Source organism: Mesoplodon bidens (genome assembly GCF_964165515.1).
Source record: "Mesoplodon bidens genome assembly, chromosome: 6".
Taxonomy (NCBI): Eukaryota; Metazoa; Chordata; class Mammalia; order Artiodactyla; family Ziphiidae; genus Mesoplodon; species Mesoplodon bidens.
The window spans coordinates 51929475-51948959 of NC_138162.1; the positions used below are offsets into that span (position 1 = coordinate 51929475).

At 45.4% G+C, this 19485-nt stretch overlaps 1 protein-coding gene across 1 annotated transcript in view; it reads left to right on the forward strand.

Annotated features, from left to right (window-relative positions):
* LOC308618580 (MOB kinase activator 3B-like) overlaps nt 1–19485 on the forward strand; it is a gene marked incomplete at its 3' end in the record, with an annotated part of 111605 nt that overhangs the window by 71897 nt on the left and 20223 nt on the right. The window contains 2 exon segments of the mRNA XM_081236632.1: nt 6888–7084; nt 7086–7091. Coding sequence (XP_081092758.1) covers nt 6888–7084; nt 7086–7091 — 203 coding nt within the window.

Genomic DNA, 19485 nt, shown 5'->3' on the forward strand with positions numbered 1-19485 from the left:
GGGTCTTGTTTGACTTTGGGACCTCCATCTCCCACCTGTGGCCCTGTCATAGCATCTCTGCATTCTCTGAGGGACTCTCTCCTTTTGAAGCTTCCATAACAGGATAAAAGATAAAAACACAAGCCATTTAGACAACTTCTTGTTTTTTTTTTCCAGAGGTGCCTGAAAAGGAAGGATTGAATGGGGCATTTGGGGGCTAAGTGAAAGGGAGGGGAGGGGAGGGGATGAGGAAGAAAGAAAATGGATTGAAGCTCAGAAATTACTGGAATTTTTATTCAATTCTGTGTGGGAGAAAGAATAGTTACTGAGTCAGAGATGAAAGGCAAATCCCCATGGGGCCCCAGAGAAATTATTATATTCCATGCTCAATTTAGCTCTCACACTCAATGTGGCTTGGAGATCAGAAAGTTTGTGGTTAGACACATTCATAAACTCAGCAGGGCTCTGTCAGATGCTGGTTCCCGGCTGAGTACCAGGTCCTCACCAGCAGCAGAAACAGAGCCGTGAAGCTGCCTGGTCGGGCCTTCAAGAGGGTCTCCAAGCCCCACAGGCTCATTGCACCCTCCTCCTTCACCCCAATTCTCTGGCTGGCCTTCTCCTTGGCCTGATCACTTAGCAAACTCTAGTCTTGCTTTGAGTCTAATTGTTGAGCAAATTCCTGTGGAACATGTGAGAGATTGGTCTGGGATTCTGACCTCAGCCCAGGCATCTTGCCTGGGCTCATTCTGGAATCTGAGTTCAACCTGGTCCCGTTTTAGACTTGCTGATCCCATTTGCAGAGACCAAGCCACACGGCCTGCCCCGAGCCATCCAGATCTATCCTTGAACACCTAGATGTCTCTCACCTCTTTCTGAAGCTCATCTGAACACGTCTTCTCATTTCGAGCCAGCTTCTTGGAGTCTGAAATTTCCCAGCTTGAATCTGAGAGTCAGGGGCTATGGCTCAGGGTAGGGTAGAGGAAGGAGAGGCTCTGAGATCAATCGTGCGTGCAAATCATGTAGAGACCTTCTGTTCAAAGGTTGTTTTCTATAGGGATTTCCCTGGCGGTCCAGTGGTTAAGACTCCGCGCTTCCATGGAGGGGGCACGGGTTCGATCCCTAGTCTGGCAAGTTCCTCATGCTGCATGGCATGGCCAAAAAAAAAAAAAAAAAGCCTCTCTAACCTATTCCAAAAGTTGTTTTCTATATGATCAATACATATCTGTCTGAGATTATTGTCGGAAGGTTTGTCTGGGTTATTATAAGACTAGTCAAAGTTTAACTCCAAATCCTTCAGATATGCAGTCTATTTCAGTTATGACTTCTGGTTAATATTGTCTGGCATTAACTTTCTAATTGAGTACAGTGACTGAAAATTAACTATCACCCCCCTGAAAAACTATATTGAAAGGTAAAAAAGGGAGGTTTTAATGATAAAAAAAAGGAGTTTCAGATTCTTTCTTCCCACGCACTAGGCTAGATGAAAACATTCTCCATCTCAGAGCTCTCCTCCATAGAAGAGCATTGTGTCGCCTTGCATGCCAGGACCATATCAAGACTCTGGCAAAAAGCTATCATTTCTGCTGTAGGCTTTTTTCCTCCCCCAAATAGGCGATGATGGATTCACATCTTGACTAAATAAGATGACTGCTGTCTTATGATTCAACTTTGAATGATGAGTGTTCCTTACCTAGCCCTGTGCCAGGTGCTTTTAAAGATAGAATCAAAGTATAAAGCAGTCCCTTTGTTCAGGGAACTTACAGTAATACAAGACATAAATATGAGAAATTTGTAAAAAATAATGCAAAGTCAAATATCATCCAGGGCTTAATTGAGTACCTACCACTCAAAATTCTTTGCAAGTTCTGGATTGATGGATTAATACCAAGACTGCCCTCCTGAAAATAAATATGCAGGAGGAATTTAATCCCAAAGTATGTTACAAAGAACATTTGGTCCATGAGATACTGAAACTAACAGTGCACCAGAGTGCTTCGTATCTGCAAAGTATTAGCAAAGCCTTTTACGTGTGTGTAGTTAATCCTCACAACAACCCCCTGAGCTACAGATAACATAAATATCCCTGTTTCTTTCCAGTTGAGGAAACTGCAGCTTAGAGATACGAAGCCGTTTGCATATGGTTACCTTGTTAATAGGTAGTAGAGCCAGAAATGAAACCTGGGAAGTCTGATTACAGACTCTTTTAAACCAATAGCTATTACAGGAAAAAGGGGGTTCCAGAGTTAAATAGGACTTTTGGCTACAGAAATTCTCAGATCCTTTACTATTTTTAGGTATATTGCAAACATTTATAAAAGCAGCATTTTGACTAGTATACTTGACCTCGTGATCCTCTTTTTTAGCCAAGGATCTCCCAGAATTAGTCACTTTTAACACAGACCTTGGGAAGTACGAAAGTGGAGGGTCCCCAGTGCCTTATGTATTCAAAGAAGCAGAAGGGACAAAAGGATGGGGTTGGATATAGTCCTGAGCTGGGTCATTGGTGCCCCTTGGAACACATAGGCTGCCCTCTGCCCAGAGCCTTCCTTGCACGTTCTCCTCAGGTTCAGGCTGCCATGCTAACAAGTCCAGTGTCCATCTGAGATGGTTCATTAGCCTTTCGTTCTTCCTACTGTTAGCCTGTATTTATCGAAAACAAACAAACATTTTTTTGAGCTTCCTCTGCAAGCCAGGTACCGAGCTCAGTGGAAGTCAGAAAATGGTCATCTTAACAGTGAGTTTCGCTGTGCCATGGAGTGTAACTGCAGGACGCCAAAGAAAGGGCCCGAGTTGTCGGAGTCAAATCTCTACATCCTTTTATCTGTGGGGACAGGCAAACACTTTAGCTGAACTAAGCCACAGTTACATTAAAAAAAAATTGCTGAAATAATAGTATCACAGCTCAGGATTTCACTGGGAATAAATGACATCACACATACACATAGCAGGCCTCTTTCAGGGTTCATTTTTCTGTGGCTATTTAATGGAGATTAGATACTTCTTACCGGCACCATGAAGACAAGAAACCCTCAGATAAATTAATTGTCATGAACTGGTCCCTCTGGAGCCTGTCAGGGAAAGGAGAAGATCAGCACTGAGTCTTACCCTGTCTTGCTGCCGTGAGGCCAGTTACACAGGATGCGAGTTCCAGGGTCCACCAAAGTGGTGGCCATCCAGAGGGGTGAGATCTTCCACTTCGCACCTTCTGACGGTTTATTTAAAGTCTTCACACACACACACAAATCTGAACACTTGGAAGGCAGAAGAGAAAGGGAGAAAAGGGCTAAGATAGTATACAAACTGTAGAATTGGACCCTGAACCATCAATAATATTGAGTGAATTTCCCAAATGCCACAGAGCTTTCTTATTCTTAACCCCACACTCTGTGAGCTGGGATTTTATCTCTGGCTTAGCAGGGAACCCACCAGGGTTCTTAGGCTCCCTACGAATCCAGCCTAGGACTTCTCAGCTTCCCATGTTGGCCTGGGGGTGACTATGGTGCATGCTGAGCATGTCCTCACTTGAACCATTTGCAATGTTTGCTTTTGAAGAATGAATTACATGTAAGGAAGGGGATGGTGGAAGAGTCAGGGCCAACTTAGCAGCCAGAGCCAAGAGATTTGAGGCTGGGGTCCTACCTACCCAAGGAGTTCATGTGGGAAATAACAAAAGTAGGACTTCATCTCAAAGTTCCCACCATGTGCCAGACACATTACAGATACTATTATAAGAACCCTAGAAAGTAAATGTTTTTCTCCATTTTGTAATGAAGTAGAGTGATGAAGTCACTTGCCTATACAGCTAGTAAGTTACAGGGCTAGGATTTTAATCTAGGTCTTCCAGACTCTAAATCAGCTCTTCTCTATACTGTGAAGATCATTCCCAGCCATAGCCCAAATGCGAGAGGCAAGAGCAAACCAAGTTCAAGGCCAAAGGCAAGGCCAGAGACCAGGTGTGGAATGGAGGGCAGAGCCAAGAGCTCAAAGCTGATAAGATGTAGGGACTTGAGGGGTGTGGGGGGATGCAGATTGGGGACACTCTAGAGGAACTCGACAAGTGCCATGAACATCCTTGGTGTGTCCCAAGATTTTGCCTTACCTTCAGTCAGTGTGTGGGGTGTGGGCACCAGCTTTAAAGGTCAAGCAGACGAACTGGCACAGCTGAAACCCTCCATCCCTGTGTCCCCCAGCAGCTGGTGACATGAAAGGTGAACGCCCCTGGGGGGATTCAGGCCACCCAGGAAGGAAGGGCTTGGGAGCTGGAAGTGTGTGCAGAGTCCCAGAGCAACATCTCCAGATTTCAGAGTAGTGGGTACTCATGGGCTTTGGAGTTAGAGAATCCTGGGTCCAAACCCCTCCGCTATTTGCCAGCTGCATGACCCGGGTAAGCTACTTAATTTTCTGAGTCTGTTTCCTCATTTATGAGATGGAAACAATAATAGTACCTAGACTTGTTACGTGCTCAGTAAATGTTGGCTTTTACTCTTAGTCCCAGGTCCATCGTCTAAGGCACCGGCAGAGAAAACACATCTCTCCTTGGGGCCTCAGAGTATTAGCTGACCTCTTAGTAACTCGGATCTGTGGCTCCCAAGGGTTTGGACTTTTTTCACCCTTCTCTCCTCACCCCTCTCCTTTTTAAAAATTATATTTCTGTGCCACCAAAGACTAATCTTTAGATGCCTCGTTGCATTTAGCAATTAAGCTGTGCTTTTATCCTTGGCAAAGAGAGTCACACTCCAAACATAACCAGATCTGTTAAATTTTAGAATCAGGCTGACTTGGTCCAAATCCCAGCCCTGCCACTGTTTACCTAAGTGGCCTGGAGCAAGTTAATCTGTGCTTGGTGTTAATTAATCTGTGATACAGGACTAGTAAAACCTACATCACGGACAGGTTGCGAAAGTAACACATGTCAACCTCTGCTGTTGTGTCCGTGTGGTTCCAGGACTCCCGTTCTGATGGGAACATAATCAACACTTGAATATGGATAATGGGGGATTCCATCACCTCTGGACCTCAGGCTTCTTTGAAGCCTCTAGACCTTCTCCCAGCCTGGCAGCAGAGGTTTTCACTGGACCCCCTTCAGCAGAGATAACCACCTAGCCGCTCTGGCGGGGAGCTGCCCTCCACCTTGGGCCAGCTTTACATCACCCCACCCTCAAACCCCAGCATCTGTTGCCCAGACAGTCAGCTGCCAAGCTGTGCCCAAGTCTCCCCCTGGGTTCATTTGATATGTTGCCACTTTGTTTTGGAAGAAAAGCCAATATCAGTGCCAGACCCTGGGGAGGCAGATTCCTGCCTCTGCCAGCTGCCAGCTGTGTTCCATCGCTCATCCTGCCCTCGGTGTCCCAGGTGATCCCGTGACAGTGTCTCTCACCAGACAGCTGCCACTGGGACCCTGTGGAGGCATGGACAGCAAAACTCCAGGCTTGCTGGGGACCAGGGACATGCCCTGAGCGCACCTCTGCAATTCTGCCGAACGGCTGGTGGTCATGTCTGCCTTTTCCTGATAAGGGTAATTACTTGCCTTATAACAACAGCTAGATGTTCCAGATCTACAAAGCAGAGAGCGGGCCGGAGAGGTGTCATTCCCTTTAGCAAGCGCTTACTCTGTCCTGGGCGCTGTAGGAGGGTCTTAGTCATGCTGACACTCCTGGCCATGCAGAAAAGGCCTTGTTTTGACTCCTCCTTAACTGACAGAAAACCAAAAGTCACAGGGGTGTCACTTCTAATCCTCAGGACAATTGGCAATTTTACCTGCACCCTACATATGGAGAAACTGAAGCTCAGAGAGGTTAAATAACTTGTCTGTGGTCCTACGGCTGGAAGAGGAGCGCAATAGGAATTCAAAGGCTATTTAACTTTGGAATCCATGACGTCACTGCTTAAGAACAGTGTAAATACCAAGAGTTTAAGCAGTGTCTGAGAAGCAGAAAGGAAGTGGGCTTGGGATTCTGCTATTTGTTGCTCTGACCAAGCTGGGAGTAGTGGTCATCAGACAGGAAATCTGGGTGATTCCTCTGCCCCCTCACCCAGTCTGTGTTAGGAAAAACAACCCCCAACTCTTACCTTCCCTCAAGGAGATGAGGTGACAATAAGTATAATGCGAAGTTTTCATGAAGTTTTGTTGCATTTGCCCACCTCCGAAACAGTGTATCTCAGAAAAAGTTTGGATCAGAATTTGCAAACTGGTAGTCTGCAGGCCGAGTTATCCTAGGAAGATGTTTTGTTTTGACCTGCGGTATTTTTTTCTTTTTTAAATGTCAGGTTAATTTCTATCCTTTTAAAAATAGAACTCCAGATAGTTCATATAGAACCCCAGATTTCTGAATCATCTTGCAAAACCAGATCTCGCAGCCCCGGGCTTCTGTGGCCATCTGGCCACCACTGACTGAGTTGTGCAGCGGCTGCTTCCTTTGACGAGAAAGGGCTTTCTAATTTGCTGCAGTCCTCACCGCTCCCTATTACTCTGTGTCAAGGAGTGCCAGTCTCCCTGGATCATTGCCCTCCTTCTACCAGCTTTCTTATATTAGAGATAAGAGGAAAAGGAACTTTCTTGGGCTCTAAAAAGTGGGAAAAGTAAAAAAGCAAGAAGGGAGAGTGCCTGTTTCTATCTAAAAATAAATATTTCTGTGCGTTTATCTGCACCAAAAAAGATATAACCAAAGAAACAAACCTGGCCCTCTTTGTTCATTTTTTTGGTCTTTTCGTGGTTGTTGGTGTTTGAATTTAACACCATTTTAGCCACTTTTTCAGACAATGTCCAATGCAGCTGCCCACACAGAGCCAGGCATCTGCAGGCTGGCCCAGAAGCCCGGGTCCAGGACTGTTCTCCAGCCTCACACGTGTGCTCGGGGCCTGCCAGAGCTTCCCCATCATGGTTTTGTTTCCTTTTTCCCTTTCTCTAGGTGTTCCCTTCCCAAAGAACTTCCTGCAGATCTGCAAGAAGATCCTGTGTCGCCTCTTCCGGGTCTTCGTCCACGTCTACATCCACCACTTCGACCGGGTCATTGTGATGGGCGCAGAGGCCCACATCAATACCTGCTACAAACACTTCTATTACTTCGTCACTGAGATGAACCTCATAGACCGCAAGGAGCTGGAGCCCTTTGGTAAGTGTCACTGTGCGGCACCCTGGTCACCCCAGGGGCTCAGCCACTTGTCACAGGACACTGCCTCGCCCATGCAAACTGATGGCCATCTCCTAACCAGAGGATTGCAGAATTGGACAGGAGTTAGAGGTCAGCTAAAGGGCAGGAGATGCCAAGATGTGCGCGGCCATCAAACAGAGGTCTTACATTTCTCCCTGGGATTGTCATGGTTTGGGTCAGAGGAAGTAGCTTTAATTCTCAGCTCCAAAACCAGTCACCTATTCACTTAACCCCTTAAATGGGCATCTTTGAGTTCTATGTCATCTCTTACACTGTTTTCCAAAGAAGGTAAGAAACGTTTCTTCAGTCAGTGACTAAATATTCAGCCCCTACTGGGTGGCACCTGCTACATACACAAAGTCAAGTTAAACTAGTTTTGAGTAGCTTTTACTCCAGAGATATAGAGAGAGGTGAGCCCAAGATGAGAATACAGTATCATGGGGACTTTGCTTTTCATACTGAATCTCCTGCAGTGCAGTTTTAATGGAATATATGAGAATCCAGAGCACTTGGTTAAAAAAAACTTTACTATTATTGTTTAAGTGAGTGGGGAGTCCTTTCATTTTCTTTTTTTCTTTTTGTGGTACGCGGGCCTCTCACTGTTGTGGCCTCTCCCGTTGCGGAGCACAGGCTCCGGATGCGCAGGCTCAGCGGCCATGGCTCACGGGCCTAGCCGCTCCGCAGCATGTGGGATCCTCCCAGACCGGGGCACAAACCCGCGTCCCCTGCATCGGCAGGCGGACTCTCAACCACTGCGCCACCAGGGAAGCCCCTTTCATTTTCTTTATAGACTATCTTTACAGTAGGACTCAAACTGTGCTTTGGAAGTCAAGGGCCCCTAAAAACCCTACATCTTTTGTGACATATAACATACTATGGTACCCTCATCACAGCTATCCCTAGCAACTCTATCTAGTACCGTCTTATCCAGTATAATCAGTGCTTTATCGTAAAATCATGCTTTTTTCCTGAAACAGTTAAAGTGACAGTTTTGCTAAATATAACTGACAGAGCAACTAAATTTCATCCAACTCCATTTGAACAATGGCCTGAGCACAGGGGCCAGACTGGTCTTTTGCTAGCCTGTCTTCCTTTCTCTTGAGGTACATGTTTTTAAAATACAGGTTTTTAAATTATTTATGTATGGTGAGGCCAACAGATCAAGAGATGACTGCCAGAGCAGCTCTACTCAATCAAAACTAATTAAAACAAAAGAGAAAAAGACATGACTGCCATTGAAAAGATAGTTTGTTTTACTCACAGATCCCAAGAGAAGGGGGTATACCACGGTGTGAGGACAACGTGGGGAAGGACGCAGACTGGTCAGGGACAACACGGGCAGGAGCCTTTCTTGTGGTTTCCCTGGGAAGGAATGGGCGAGGCAGGGTAAGAAGGCTAAACATGGACTAATTTAAGTAATTTCAGCAGGTTCTGGGGCAGGGGAGCTGCCCCTAGCTGGTCACCTGGTGCTATGGTGATTAGGCCAAAGGGATTTTAACCCTAAGAGGTCACAGTGGAGGTGGTTGGGAAAGTGGGCTCTGGATTGGTTGGTTTGCGTTGATTGGTGAGTAAACAGCTCAAGGATGAGTTGTCTACAATCTCTAGAAATTGGTTAGCCCTAGAAGGGGCAATCCCTCCCTTTTCAGCAAGGCCCCAGATATTCAAGAATCAAAACACAAAAACCAAAAGACATGTTTAATACAGTAGAGTACCTGTATCTGGCAAAGAAGATGTTGGGGAATTTTATATATCACCTTTAGAGTTTCTCAACTTGAAATCTATAACGACGCTTTGAGAATACATGGCAAAAAACCCATTTTTTCTGTGTGTCACTCAAGAGTTGTGGAACAAAGCAAGACTCGCTGGGTACAAGTGAGATATATCATTGGCTAAAGCATTTATTTTCTTCATTTTCTTTCACAACCACTTTCTAGAAAGCTCTTGGCAAGAACTAAGTTGTCTCTGGATTCAGTTGGACGAGTAGTGTGGAAAGAAACTAAAACATAATCATGGTGAGGTTTTGCTCATTTGTCTTGTATAAAGGCTGTTGTGGGTAAACAGAAAAGGTGGTGCAAACAGCAAAAGGGAGTTAAAGGCCTGAAAGGAGCGGATAGAGCTAATTTCAGAAAATGTTAAGGACAGAGTGGATAGGGGCAGGTGAATGAAGAGGGTGGAGCAAGCACTCTGATCTCCAGGAGAAGAGTCTCCTTCTGGGGAGTTTGGTTCAGTTGTTTTCAGTTGACATGTTCAGGTGGAGGGGAAACACCTTCCCTAAAGGTCCACTGGAAGGGAGAGGCTCTCCTCAGCACTGAAGTTTGGGTTTCTCTGAGTTAAGGGAGCAGAAACATCTGATGGAGAGAGCTGAATGTTAATTTCTTCTCTACGTACGGAAGCATGAAGGCCATTGTAGGACAAAGCCGGGTGTAAGTTAACAAGTAGATAAAGCCTTCCTTTGCCATCAGAGCCCTCTCAGTTACAGCAGACCCTTGAACAACATGGGTTTGAACTGCACAGGTCCACTTATACGCTATATACTGCATTACTGCACCATCCACGTTTGGTTGAATCTGTTTATGCAGACCCATAGATACGGAGGAAACTCAGTCATGGAGGGCCCAACTATAAATTATACTCAGATTGTCAATGGCATGGAGGGTCAGGGCCCCTTACCCCCACGTTGTTCAAGGGTCAACTGTATTTTCTACAACTGAAGAAGGGCCCCAGGGATTCTAACACCTGGCAGTGCCGGGAACTGACTTGAAGTCTGAGTCACAGAAAGGGCTGGAACAACCCAGTTATTCTGTCAATAGATAAGAGCCTATTTCGGGGGATGGGGAACAAACTATGATTGGATTAACCAGGAATTATTAACAGTAGGTGTGAGCAAGAAGGGATATCATTTTTTTTCCCAGAAGCTTATAGTTCTTTAAATTTTGCTTGAAACAGCCTACCTTTATGTTTTGTTCATTTTAATTACAGGGAGATTAATTTCAATGCTTGTACATATTAATAACAAGTGCTTTTAATGCTTAACTGTCTGAAATTATGTATTCATTTTACACAAATCAAAACCTAGAAAGTAACAGAAAAAGATATTGAGAATGTTTCTGAAGACAGTCATTAGCACAGTTCAATGGCCACTAAGAATATTGCACTTGTGGATTGTTATTACTGAAACGAGCACTTTCAATATTGAAAGTGCTGGAATACCTAACTTCCAAGTCTACTATTGCAATGCTGTAGTATTAAAATCAGTCATATTATATGAAATCAATACGTATGTATTTGATTTGCATATATCAAGTACCCTATATACGCAAGGCAAGTTGCTCAGATGTTCTAATTGTATAAGAAAGATAAGCTTTTGAGAATTGACAAATGCAGTCTAAAAAAATATAAAATAATGACTGTCACTCATCTTTGGTCCTTGAAGGATGATGAAGAAGTCAGGCATTTGGCTTCCTGTTCTAGTACCTTCTTTAGAATCTAATGCAGCTAGGGACCAGAAGGACAGCACTTGTCAGGCCAGTTTCCTTTTGAACATCAGCAGCTCCAGAGTCACCACACCTCCAGTGGGACATTCTCTATGTCATGCCTCGGGATTCCACAATGTAGGATGCAGAAGCCCCACCTCATGTTTCTCTCTGCCATGTTCCCGCCACGCACAGCCATGCTCCTCAGCTGGCCCTGTTAGTTTTGTCTGACGTTGGCTGAGTGCCCAACACACTGGTTGTGTTGAGGGTACAGCAGCCCACAAGGGTAGGAGATTCAGTCTCAAGACAGTGCTTACCACAAGGCTCAGACTCTCTGGGTTCAAACCCTGGACCCTTCATTCACTAACTCGCAATTTCGAGCACGGTTTTTCAAAGCCTCATTTTACTCATTTGTAGAATAGGTATAATAATAGAATTGTAAAAAACTAAATGGGTTAGTCACACGATAGGTGCTTAAGAAATGTTGGCTGTTAAATGAGATAACGAATGTACAGTGGCTGTCATATAGGAAGCAGAGGTACCCTAATTCTCCCTTCCCCAGCTCCCATGGCCTTTTGCCATCTTGGAGATCCCCTAGGTAGCCTTGTAGCAGATATAGTTCATTGTATTTGTATCAGTGTCTCCCACAGGATTGTCAACTCTTTGAGGGCTGGTAGTAAACGGGACATATGCTTGTATTGCCTGTGTTGCCAAGCACCTAATAAATGCTTAGTGTGTTTTTGAATCCGGAAGAGTACTTTGAGGATGATCCCCATTCAATGGGATTACACACTAGTCATTCCTTCTTTGGTGCCACCCTCATCTCAGAACACGCCTGCAGACCTCCACTTATCCACAGTTGGAAATAAAGCTTCATGCTATCCGATTAGCAGTAGAGAGTAAAAAGCAAAATAAGGCGCAGAGCAGTAAAGGGGTGCATCCTCAGCCTCAGGCCTGACAGAGAAAGCTGGGACCCCAGCTCCGTCAGTTCCCTGATCCAGATTCCAACTATATCACCTAGGAGGATGTTGAATGCTCTCACACTGTCTGTGTGTCCTGGTGGACCAGGTGTACAGTGACCAAGCCTCCCAGATTTAGCACAGAAGAATCCCATGTCTTGGGAAAACACTGTCCCTGGCAAACGGGGACAGTTGGTCACCCTATCAGGCCTCTGAGGGGGAATACAGCTTGGAATTCAGAAGCTGGGAAGAGGTCACCTCGGCAGCCCAGTGAGGAAGGCCAGCACGTCCATCTGTCCACAGGGTTTGCCTCATGGCTCCCGTTGGGACCTGCTGGTCTGCAGCAGCCTGGGAACCCAGAGAAATACGTGATTTCATTTGGTCTCCAACAGCGAGGGGGAGGCTGGAGCATTGACAGACATAGACGTGACAAATGATCTATTTTTCATGTAAATGCAACAGCTGAAGATGACTTGAACTCGAGCAAGTTCACAGTTGGAGAAAACGAGCCCAAATGATAATTAGCAAATGGGCCAGGCCCTGATTGAATAAGCAGGCTGCTGTTGGCCCTGGGCAGCCTGGGAGTCAGCTGACAGAGTGGAGCTAATCAGGATTATCATTAGCCAGCACAGAGAGCAGCAGTATTTTGTTAGCCTTTCACTAAAAACAAAAGCAGATTCAGAGGGCTGTTAGCGACACAGAAGCTGGCGAATAAAGAGCAGATGAGGGAGGAGGACGACGAGAGAGGTTGGCGAGGCGGGGGAGGAAAGACAGGAGAGTCCTTGTTCACCCTAAGGCACCTGCTGGCCCCTGGGTGACCTTGGTCCAGCAGTTTCACCTTCTCTCTCCAGGGATCCATTTCCTTATTTCTAACAATGAAAGTGATTCTACCATCACCTAGCTTGTAGAGGTGCTGCCATGAAACCACATGTTAGCACAAGGCTGTTTGGTTACCTTATAGCAGGGCACGTGGGCCATAGGAGCTTTTTAATTAAGTCAGTGTTTCTCATTAGGGGTCCACACACCAGCTGCATCCGAATGTCCTGGAAGTGGTATTTTAAAATGTGCATACCCGGGCCTCACCCTGGATACACCAAGTCAGAATTATTGAGGTTAGTGCCTAGTCCCAAGCACCCTCGGTCTGCATCTCAAACTTCAGTGTGCATATGAATCACTCTGGCATCTCGCCAGACTGCAGATTCTGGTTCGGTACCCCTGATTGCAGCGCAATTCATTTTGCTCCCAGGTGACGTCAATGTTGCTGGTTCCCAGACCACTCGCTCAGGGGCACGACTCTAGATGACAGTGACTCTCAAACTTGAAAATTACTATTGTTAGCACATCATCCCTTCTTCTTCTCTAGGATGGGTGTGTGTGTGGGGGGTCAGCTCAGTGAAGTGGGAGAGTAAAGCAAAGAAGAAAAATCTAAGGGTCAGCACCGACCAAGAGTATTCCTCAAAATATCAGTCCCGAGTAATCATCAGTGAAAACAGTTTTTCTTTTCCTGATCAAATGGGTTTTCGAAACGCTACATCATCTCCACCCCTGAAGACTCACGATGGACAATCATAGATCAAAGGCCTTGCGAAGTCATCCAGTGAAGAAACTGGTTGGGTTTTGTGTAGCGCCCCCTGCCCCCCATTTAGCTGCGTTTGGCTGCTGAAATCTTTTTTCTTTTGTCATCACTCATCGACATCTTATGGAGATTGTGATCCGTGGAACAAAGCAAGGGCAACACTGTTCAGCTCTGTCATGTGTTTCTGGATTTTGAGTTTTCCCTCCGTGCCTCCACCCTGGCCCCAGCCGTACACTCACCACTGCTGCATGGGATGAGGAAGAAAGAAGCCTTGGAGAGGGAGATGGGAAGGAAGTGAGACTCTTCATATGGGAAGGCTTCACAGAAGGAAAAGTAACTCAGCCTCATTCACCTTCACTCCTCAACCCTCCCACTTCCCTGTATGACACCCCATCAGTGAGTTTTTACCATGTGGCTGGCATGCACATATTTTCAAGAAATAAACGATAGCTCCATTTCTTGAGTTCCAGGTGTTCCCTTACATTCTTCACGTAAATTGTTTCCTCTGTTCCCCACACTTATTACCTTTACTTCAAACAGGTGTGGTGGGCAGTTTCTCAACCTCCCTCATTATTCTCATTACTGCCATCTTATCACACCCAAGCTTCCCCTCCTCCCCCAGTTTGTAGGCAGTGCCTGCTGGCTAATGATTGAGGTTCATGCATCAATGATCTTAGGCTTCAGCACCAAAACCACTGCTTCAAACACGGGTACTTTAGGGCCAGATGGAAGAACAACAGTTTGCAGACCAAAGACTTGGAAAGCCTTGTCTCATAAAGACCCAGCACAGCCCATCTAAGCCCAGGCATACGATGACCTTGCGTTCCCATATGAGGTGGCCAGGTCATGCCCACGCTTCCCTTGGAGACGCTTGGGTGAGTGCAGTAGCCAGGATTGGCCAGATCAGGTCAGGACGGTGAAAAGAAGCAGAGCCTGTCACATGAGCCAGAGCTGCTCCCCCAAATAGCCAGCAATGAAGAGCCATTGTGGGGCTTTTGAAAGGATCTTTTCTTTTGAAACACCATCTGTGCAAAGGCCTCTGGGCTGCTTCTTGTCAGGCGGGTTCTTTCACTTTCAGCCAGATGGTTCCAACATGGACACAGGCATTGAAGAAGAAAGAGCTTCAGCCTGTGAGTCTGAAGCCTGGCAGTTTGGCCTTTACAAGGATGCTTCCATTATTATGTTACCACATTCGTTGTCTGATGCTGAGCAAGGCATTTAATATCTCTGGACCTCAGTCTTCCATATATGAATGAGGTCATATCAAGAGTCCCCCCAGCTTGACTTACTGAGACTATGGTCTTTGACATGGTATGTCAACAGCCTTATTGTCTTTGGTCCAAGGTGACTTTCCCTTTTGCTTAGTGAGGCCTTCATGAGTTAAAGCTCACCATGCCAGCAGAGTGGGTATACCTGGCACAGAGGGTCTCTGGAGTTGAGTTTGCATTTGTGGGACTTTGTCAAATTAGGTGGGGTGTGTGTGTGTGTGTCTGTCTGTCTCCAGCATGGCATCATCTGGGGGTGGTTGTTCAGGGCAACCGAAATGCCCAGAGCTGAATGGGAGAGCCTGCCAGAGACCATTTTAGGAGCTTTGGCAGACATATTTTAAAGTGTCAGTTTGAAAAATAGCAAAGGAATGTGGGATTATTTTCAATGAACTGCATTGTGCTGCGTTAGCGGGAATGGAGCAAAATCAGCTGCATGTCTTTGTGAGTTCTACTTACTCATCTTTTGCTGACGTCCAGTGAGCTTTTGCTTCTGGTTTGTACGATGGGAGATGGATGGGTTTTGGTTTTTGGTTTTGTTTTGTTTTTTAACTGGGTCAGGGGTGAGATGTGGTCTGCTTTATTTCAGGGCCTAAAATATAATCAATTAGAGTTGAATACGATGCCATGGGAAAATCACAACACATAATATTAAGTAATAAAAACAAGATTCAAAACCGTATTGGAAAATCACTCTAATCATGTGTCTGTCTATTAGTATGTCTACTAGAATCATCTAATCATAGATGAGAAAGGAAATATGGCAAAAAGAGTCAAGAGTAGTTCTCTCTTGGGTGATACTTTTGTATATGTGTCTACTTGGACTTTTCAAGTTTTCTGTAACAAACATGCATCACTTTTATAATAATCAGAAAAATCAAACCTTATGCTTTAAAAAGCCTTACCAACAAAGACCAAAGCTAAACATGACAAGTGGCCTGTGTGCCCAGGACCAAGGGGTTTTTTTTGTTTGTTTGTTTGTTTTTTAAAGAGTCGACCAGAGGACTCTTTTTTTTTTTTTTTGCGGTACGCGGGCCTCTCACTGTTGTGGCCTCTCCCATTGCGGAGCACAGGCTCCGGACGCGCAGGCCCAGTGGCCATGGCTCACGGGCCCAGCCGCTCCGCGGCACGTGTGATCTTCCCAGACCAGGGCACGAACCCGTGTCCCCTGCATCGGCAGGCGGACTCTGAACCACTGCTCCACCAGGGAAGCCCAGGACCAAGGGTTTTGAGTGAGCTCTTTCCTGTCTCTGGCCGTGCCCTCTCCTCCCCCTTCTCAGAGCTGTGGTGACAGAGAAGCTCAGAGGAACAGGCTAGTGTTGGTGCATCCCTTTTGTGAATGTAGTTGGAGGCAGATGTGCACAATCACATGGGCTAAACAATGAAGCTTTCACTGGATGTGGGGTGATCCCTCCTGGAGTGGGGAGTTCAGCATCTTTGTAAACACTGAGGTGATGTTATCTTTATAATAGGTACACTTTTTTCATTTTGAAGCCTCTGTTTTAAGTGGGCCGATCTAAAGCATGTGACGAAGTCTGTGGATCACTCACATGGAACGCATCCAGCCCTGCAGGGACAGGCTTTGTCTGGGCACCTCACTGCAGAGGGTACCATGATCTTGACTGACGGTTTTGGTTGGAGTTTCTCCCATCTAGATTCCTTTACCTAACTAGATCTGAAGAGATTCTTGTTTTTTTCTAACTTCGAGTTTCAAAAGAGAATAGGAAGGATTTATTGAAAAGAGATTAACCCATACCATAGAATGGTCTATATACAGTGTTTTTTTTTTGTTTTTTGTTTTAAAAATATTTATTTATTTATTTTTGGCTGCGTTGGGTCTTCGTTGCTGCACGCAGGCTTTCTCTAGTTGCAGCGAGCAGGGGCTACTCTTCATTACAGTGTGTGGGATTCTCACTGTGGTGGCTTCTCTTGTTGCGGAGCATGGGCTCTAGGTACGCAGGCTTCAGTAGTTGCGGCACGTGGGCTCAGTAGTTGTGGCTCACAGGCTGTAGAGCTCAGGGTCAGTAGTTGTGGCACACGGGCTTAGTTGCTCCGTGGCATGTGGGATCTTCCGGACCAGGGCTCGAACCCGTGTCCCCTGCGTTGGCAGGCGGATTCTTAACCACTGCGCCACCAGGGAAGCCCTATATATAATTTATTAAATTTAAGCATAAGTGTATGTACAATAACTACAAATAATTTTTAGCTGAAACTATGGTGTGGGTCTAGAGTTAATTCCAATCCCTTCTTACTAAGGCACTAGCGAAACTAAAGACCAGAAGTGACTAAGGAACATGGTTCTGTCGTGGTCTCAGTCAGGTTCTTGTTTCATCGTTTCTCTTCTCAGAGACGACCGTTCTCTTCTCCTCTCCCCAGGGACCCATGCTCATCCTTGTTTACACCACCTGTATCTCCGGATTGGTCATTCCTTTCTATGGGGGTGGATATTCTAATCACAGCAAATTCTCAGTGTTTAGCTGCTTGGTTTAAATTTTTAAAGAACAGGGTCTTAAAATATTAGTATATTTCAGTAACTCTTATTATTTCTGTTCCAATTTGCTATTACATATCCCTAATTCATACATGTCAGATTATCTTCTAGTTCGGCAGGTGCCCAATACGGCAGCCTGAGAATACCTAGATTTGCCAGCCACACTCTGCCTTCTTTCTTTACCTTTGCTGAGTGGGAATGGTTTGTAGACTGCTTCTGATTTTGACTGGAAGTGAGACATTTCTAGACCATTCAATAAATATTTATTACCTGCTGACCATGTGCTAGAAATCGGGGTCCCTACTTTTCAAGGAATTCATTGGAAGTCTTCCTCTTACCCTGTCATTATTTCAGCATCCTCCAAAGTGTTTTCCCCGGAATCTACTAGTTCTAGGGGATGTCAAAGGTATTATGTGAAAAAGGGGTTCCATGGTCAAATGACTAGGGGAAACAGTGAGTTAATAAAGCTATTCCAGTTTCTTTAGTACCCTGTCATACATCCTAATCCCCCAAGCAAGATATAGAACATACAGATATATTTGATCAGGGAGTTCTTTCTTTCCAGAGCATTTTGTGGGTCTAAGGCTTTGAAATACCCTTTGGGAAATACTAACTAAACAGTCTTAAACAATCCACGTTCCGTATTATAAAGGCAGCCCTCTTCTAGCTACTGAGGGTCTGTTAATAAGCATTTATTGAAAACCTACTATATGTCAGACATGTGCTGAGCGCCAGTGTAAGATACATCTCCATTCTTCAAGAAGCTCCTGGTTTTAAAGAATCCATGAAACCACATTAATTAGAGCTGCACTGTCCAATACAGTAGTCGCTGGTCACCTGTGGCTATTTACATTTAAATTAATTAAAATTAAATAAAAACTAAAATTAGTTTCTTAATCTTACTAGTCACATTTCAAGTGCTCAAAAGCCACGTATGTCTAGTGGGTATTGTATTAGATAGTGAGCCTTTCCATCATCGTGGAATGTTCTGTCGGACACCACTGACTAAGAGGTTCCAGCCTCAAGTGTTACCTCCTACAATACTCTGTTAATCCCCTGTCCCACCAATGGCTGCCAGATGTGTTCAGAATTGTCCCCCTGCTGCCTCAGTGAGGCATTGCCATTTAGCTCTTTAAGCATCGATTATGGCCTGCTTCTCTTTGCTAGACCACTTCTCTCCCAGTTTACAGATGAAGAACAGATAAAACTCAAAACTGTATGCTCAGTGTTTCTCCCTAGGTCTCATGTCAGAATCTCCATCTCAGGGGCTGCTCAGCGCCTCAGGAATGCTTGTAAATTACAAATCAATCACAAATCGTAATTACTTTACTGTGTCTGCATTTTTGGAAATTGCTGCGGAATGTCAGTCACAGCAGGAATTAATTTATCTTCGTGAGCATTTGAATAAACGTGTGAACAGTCAGTATGGCTTGATGCCCATATATAAATAAGCCTGCCAACTTTTGTCTGCTATGTGTGGTCTATAGACTAGTTCAGATTTCCCGGCAGACAAGAGTAGATTCTTTGTCAAATGAGTATTAGCTTGGGATTTAAATGCAGGAAGGTTTTACTTACTGAAATATAACAATATATCTTCTCTCACCACTCACCAGTCTTACCACAATAAAAGCATGAGGATAAGGTTATAAGCAGTCCTTATCCTAAGGACTTGTGTAGTCACTGTGTGGTCTTCAGGACACCTCTTACCGTGAGATAATTTTGTGCATAAAGGTTAGCTATCCAAGCCACCAACAAGGCCAGTTAGGCCATAATGTCAAACTAGAACATGGTACTAATCAGTATCAGTTTCTTGAGGTTAGTGCTAGTAGATTCCTACTGTGTTGTGAATCTGAGTGTAACTGGATGAATAATTTAGAATAAATGCATACAGGTAGATCTGGATGAAGAGAGAGATGCAGATGACTTCAAAAGGGAGCTTCCTAGAGTTCCCTGAAAGAGCCATGTCCCTTCACCTTCAGGCTATAAGTACATGCCAGTCCCTCGGCCTCCACATCTCCTAAGTCCTGCTCGTCCTGCAAGCCTCCTCTCCCTCAGAGATGATGTCCCTTCACTATTCACCACATTAGGTCTCTGCTGGCTGCTCCCAGAGCTCCCTGACCCCAAAGAGGGCAACCACGATGGAAGCTACAGTATCTCTAAGGCTTAGTGTCAGAAGTGACAAACCACCCTTCCACCACTTGCCATTCATCAAAAGTGAGTCACTAAGTCCAGCCCACACTGAAAGGGGAAGAAAATTAAGTTTTCTGTCTCTTGAAAAGAGGAATATCTAAGAATTTATGGGACTTCCCTGGTGGCGCAGTGGTTAAGAATCCGCCTGCCAATGAAGGGAACATGGGTTCCAGGCCTGGTCCGGGAAGATCCCACATGCCACGGAGCAACTAAGCCTGTGCGCCACAACTACTGAGCCTGCGCTCTAGAGCCTGCGAGCCACAACTACTGAGCCTGCGCGCCTAGAGCGCATGCGCTGCAACACAAGAAGCCACCGCAATGAGAAGCCCGTGCACCGCAACAAAGAGTAGCCCCTGCTTGCCACAACTAGAGAAAGCTTGCATGCAGCAACGAAGACCCAA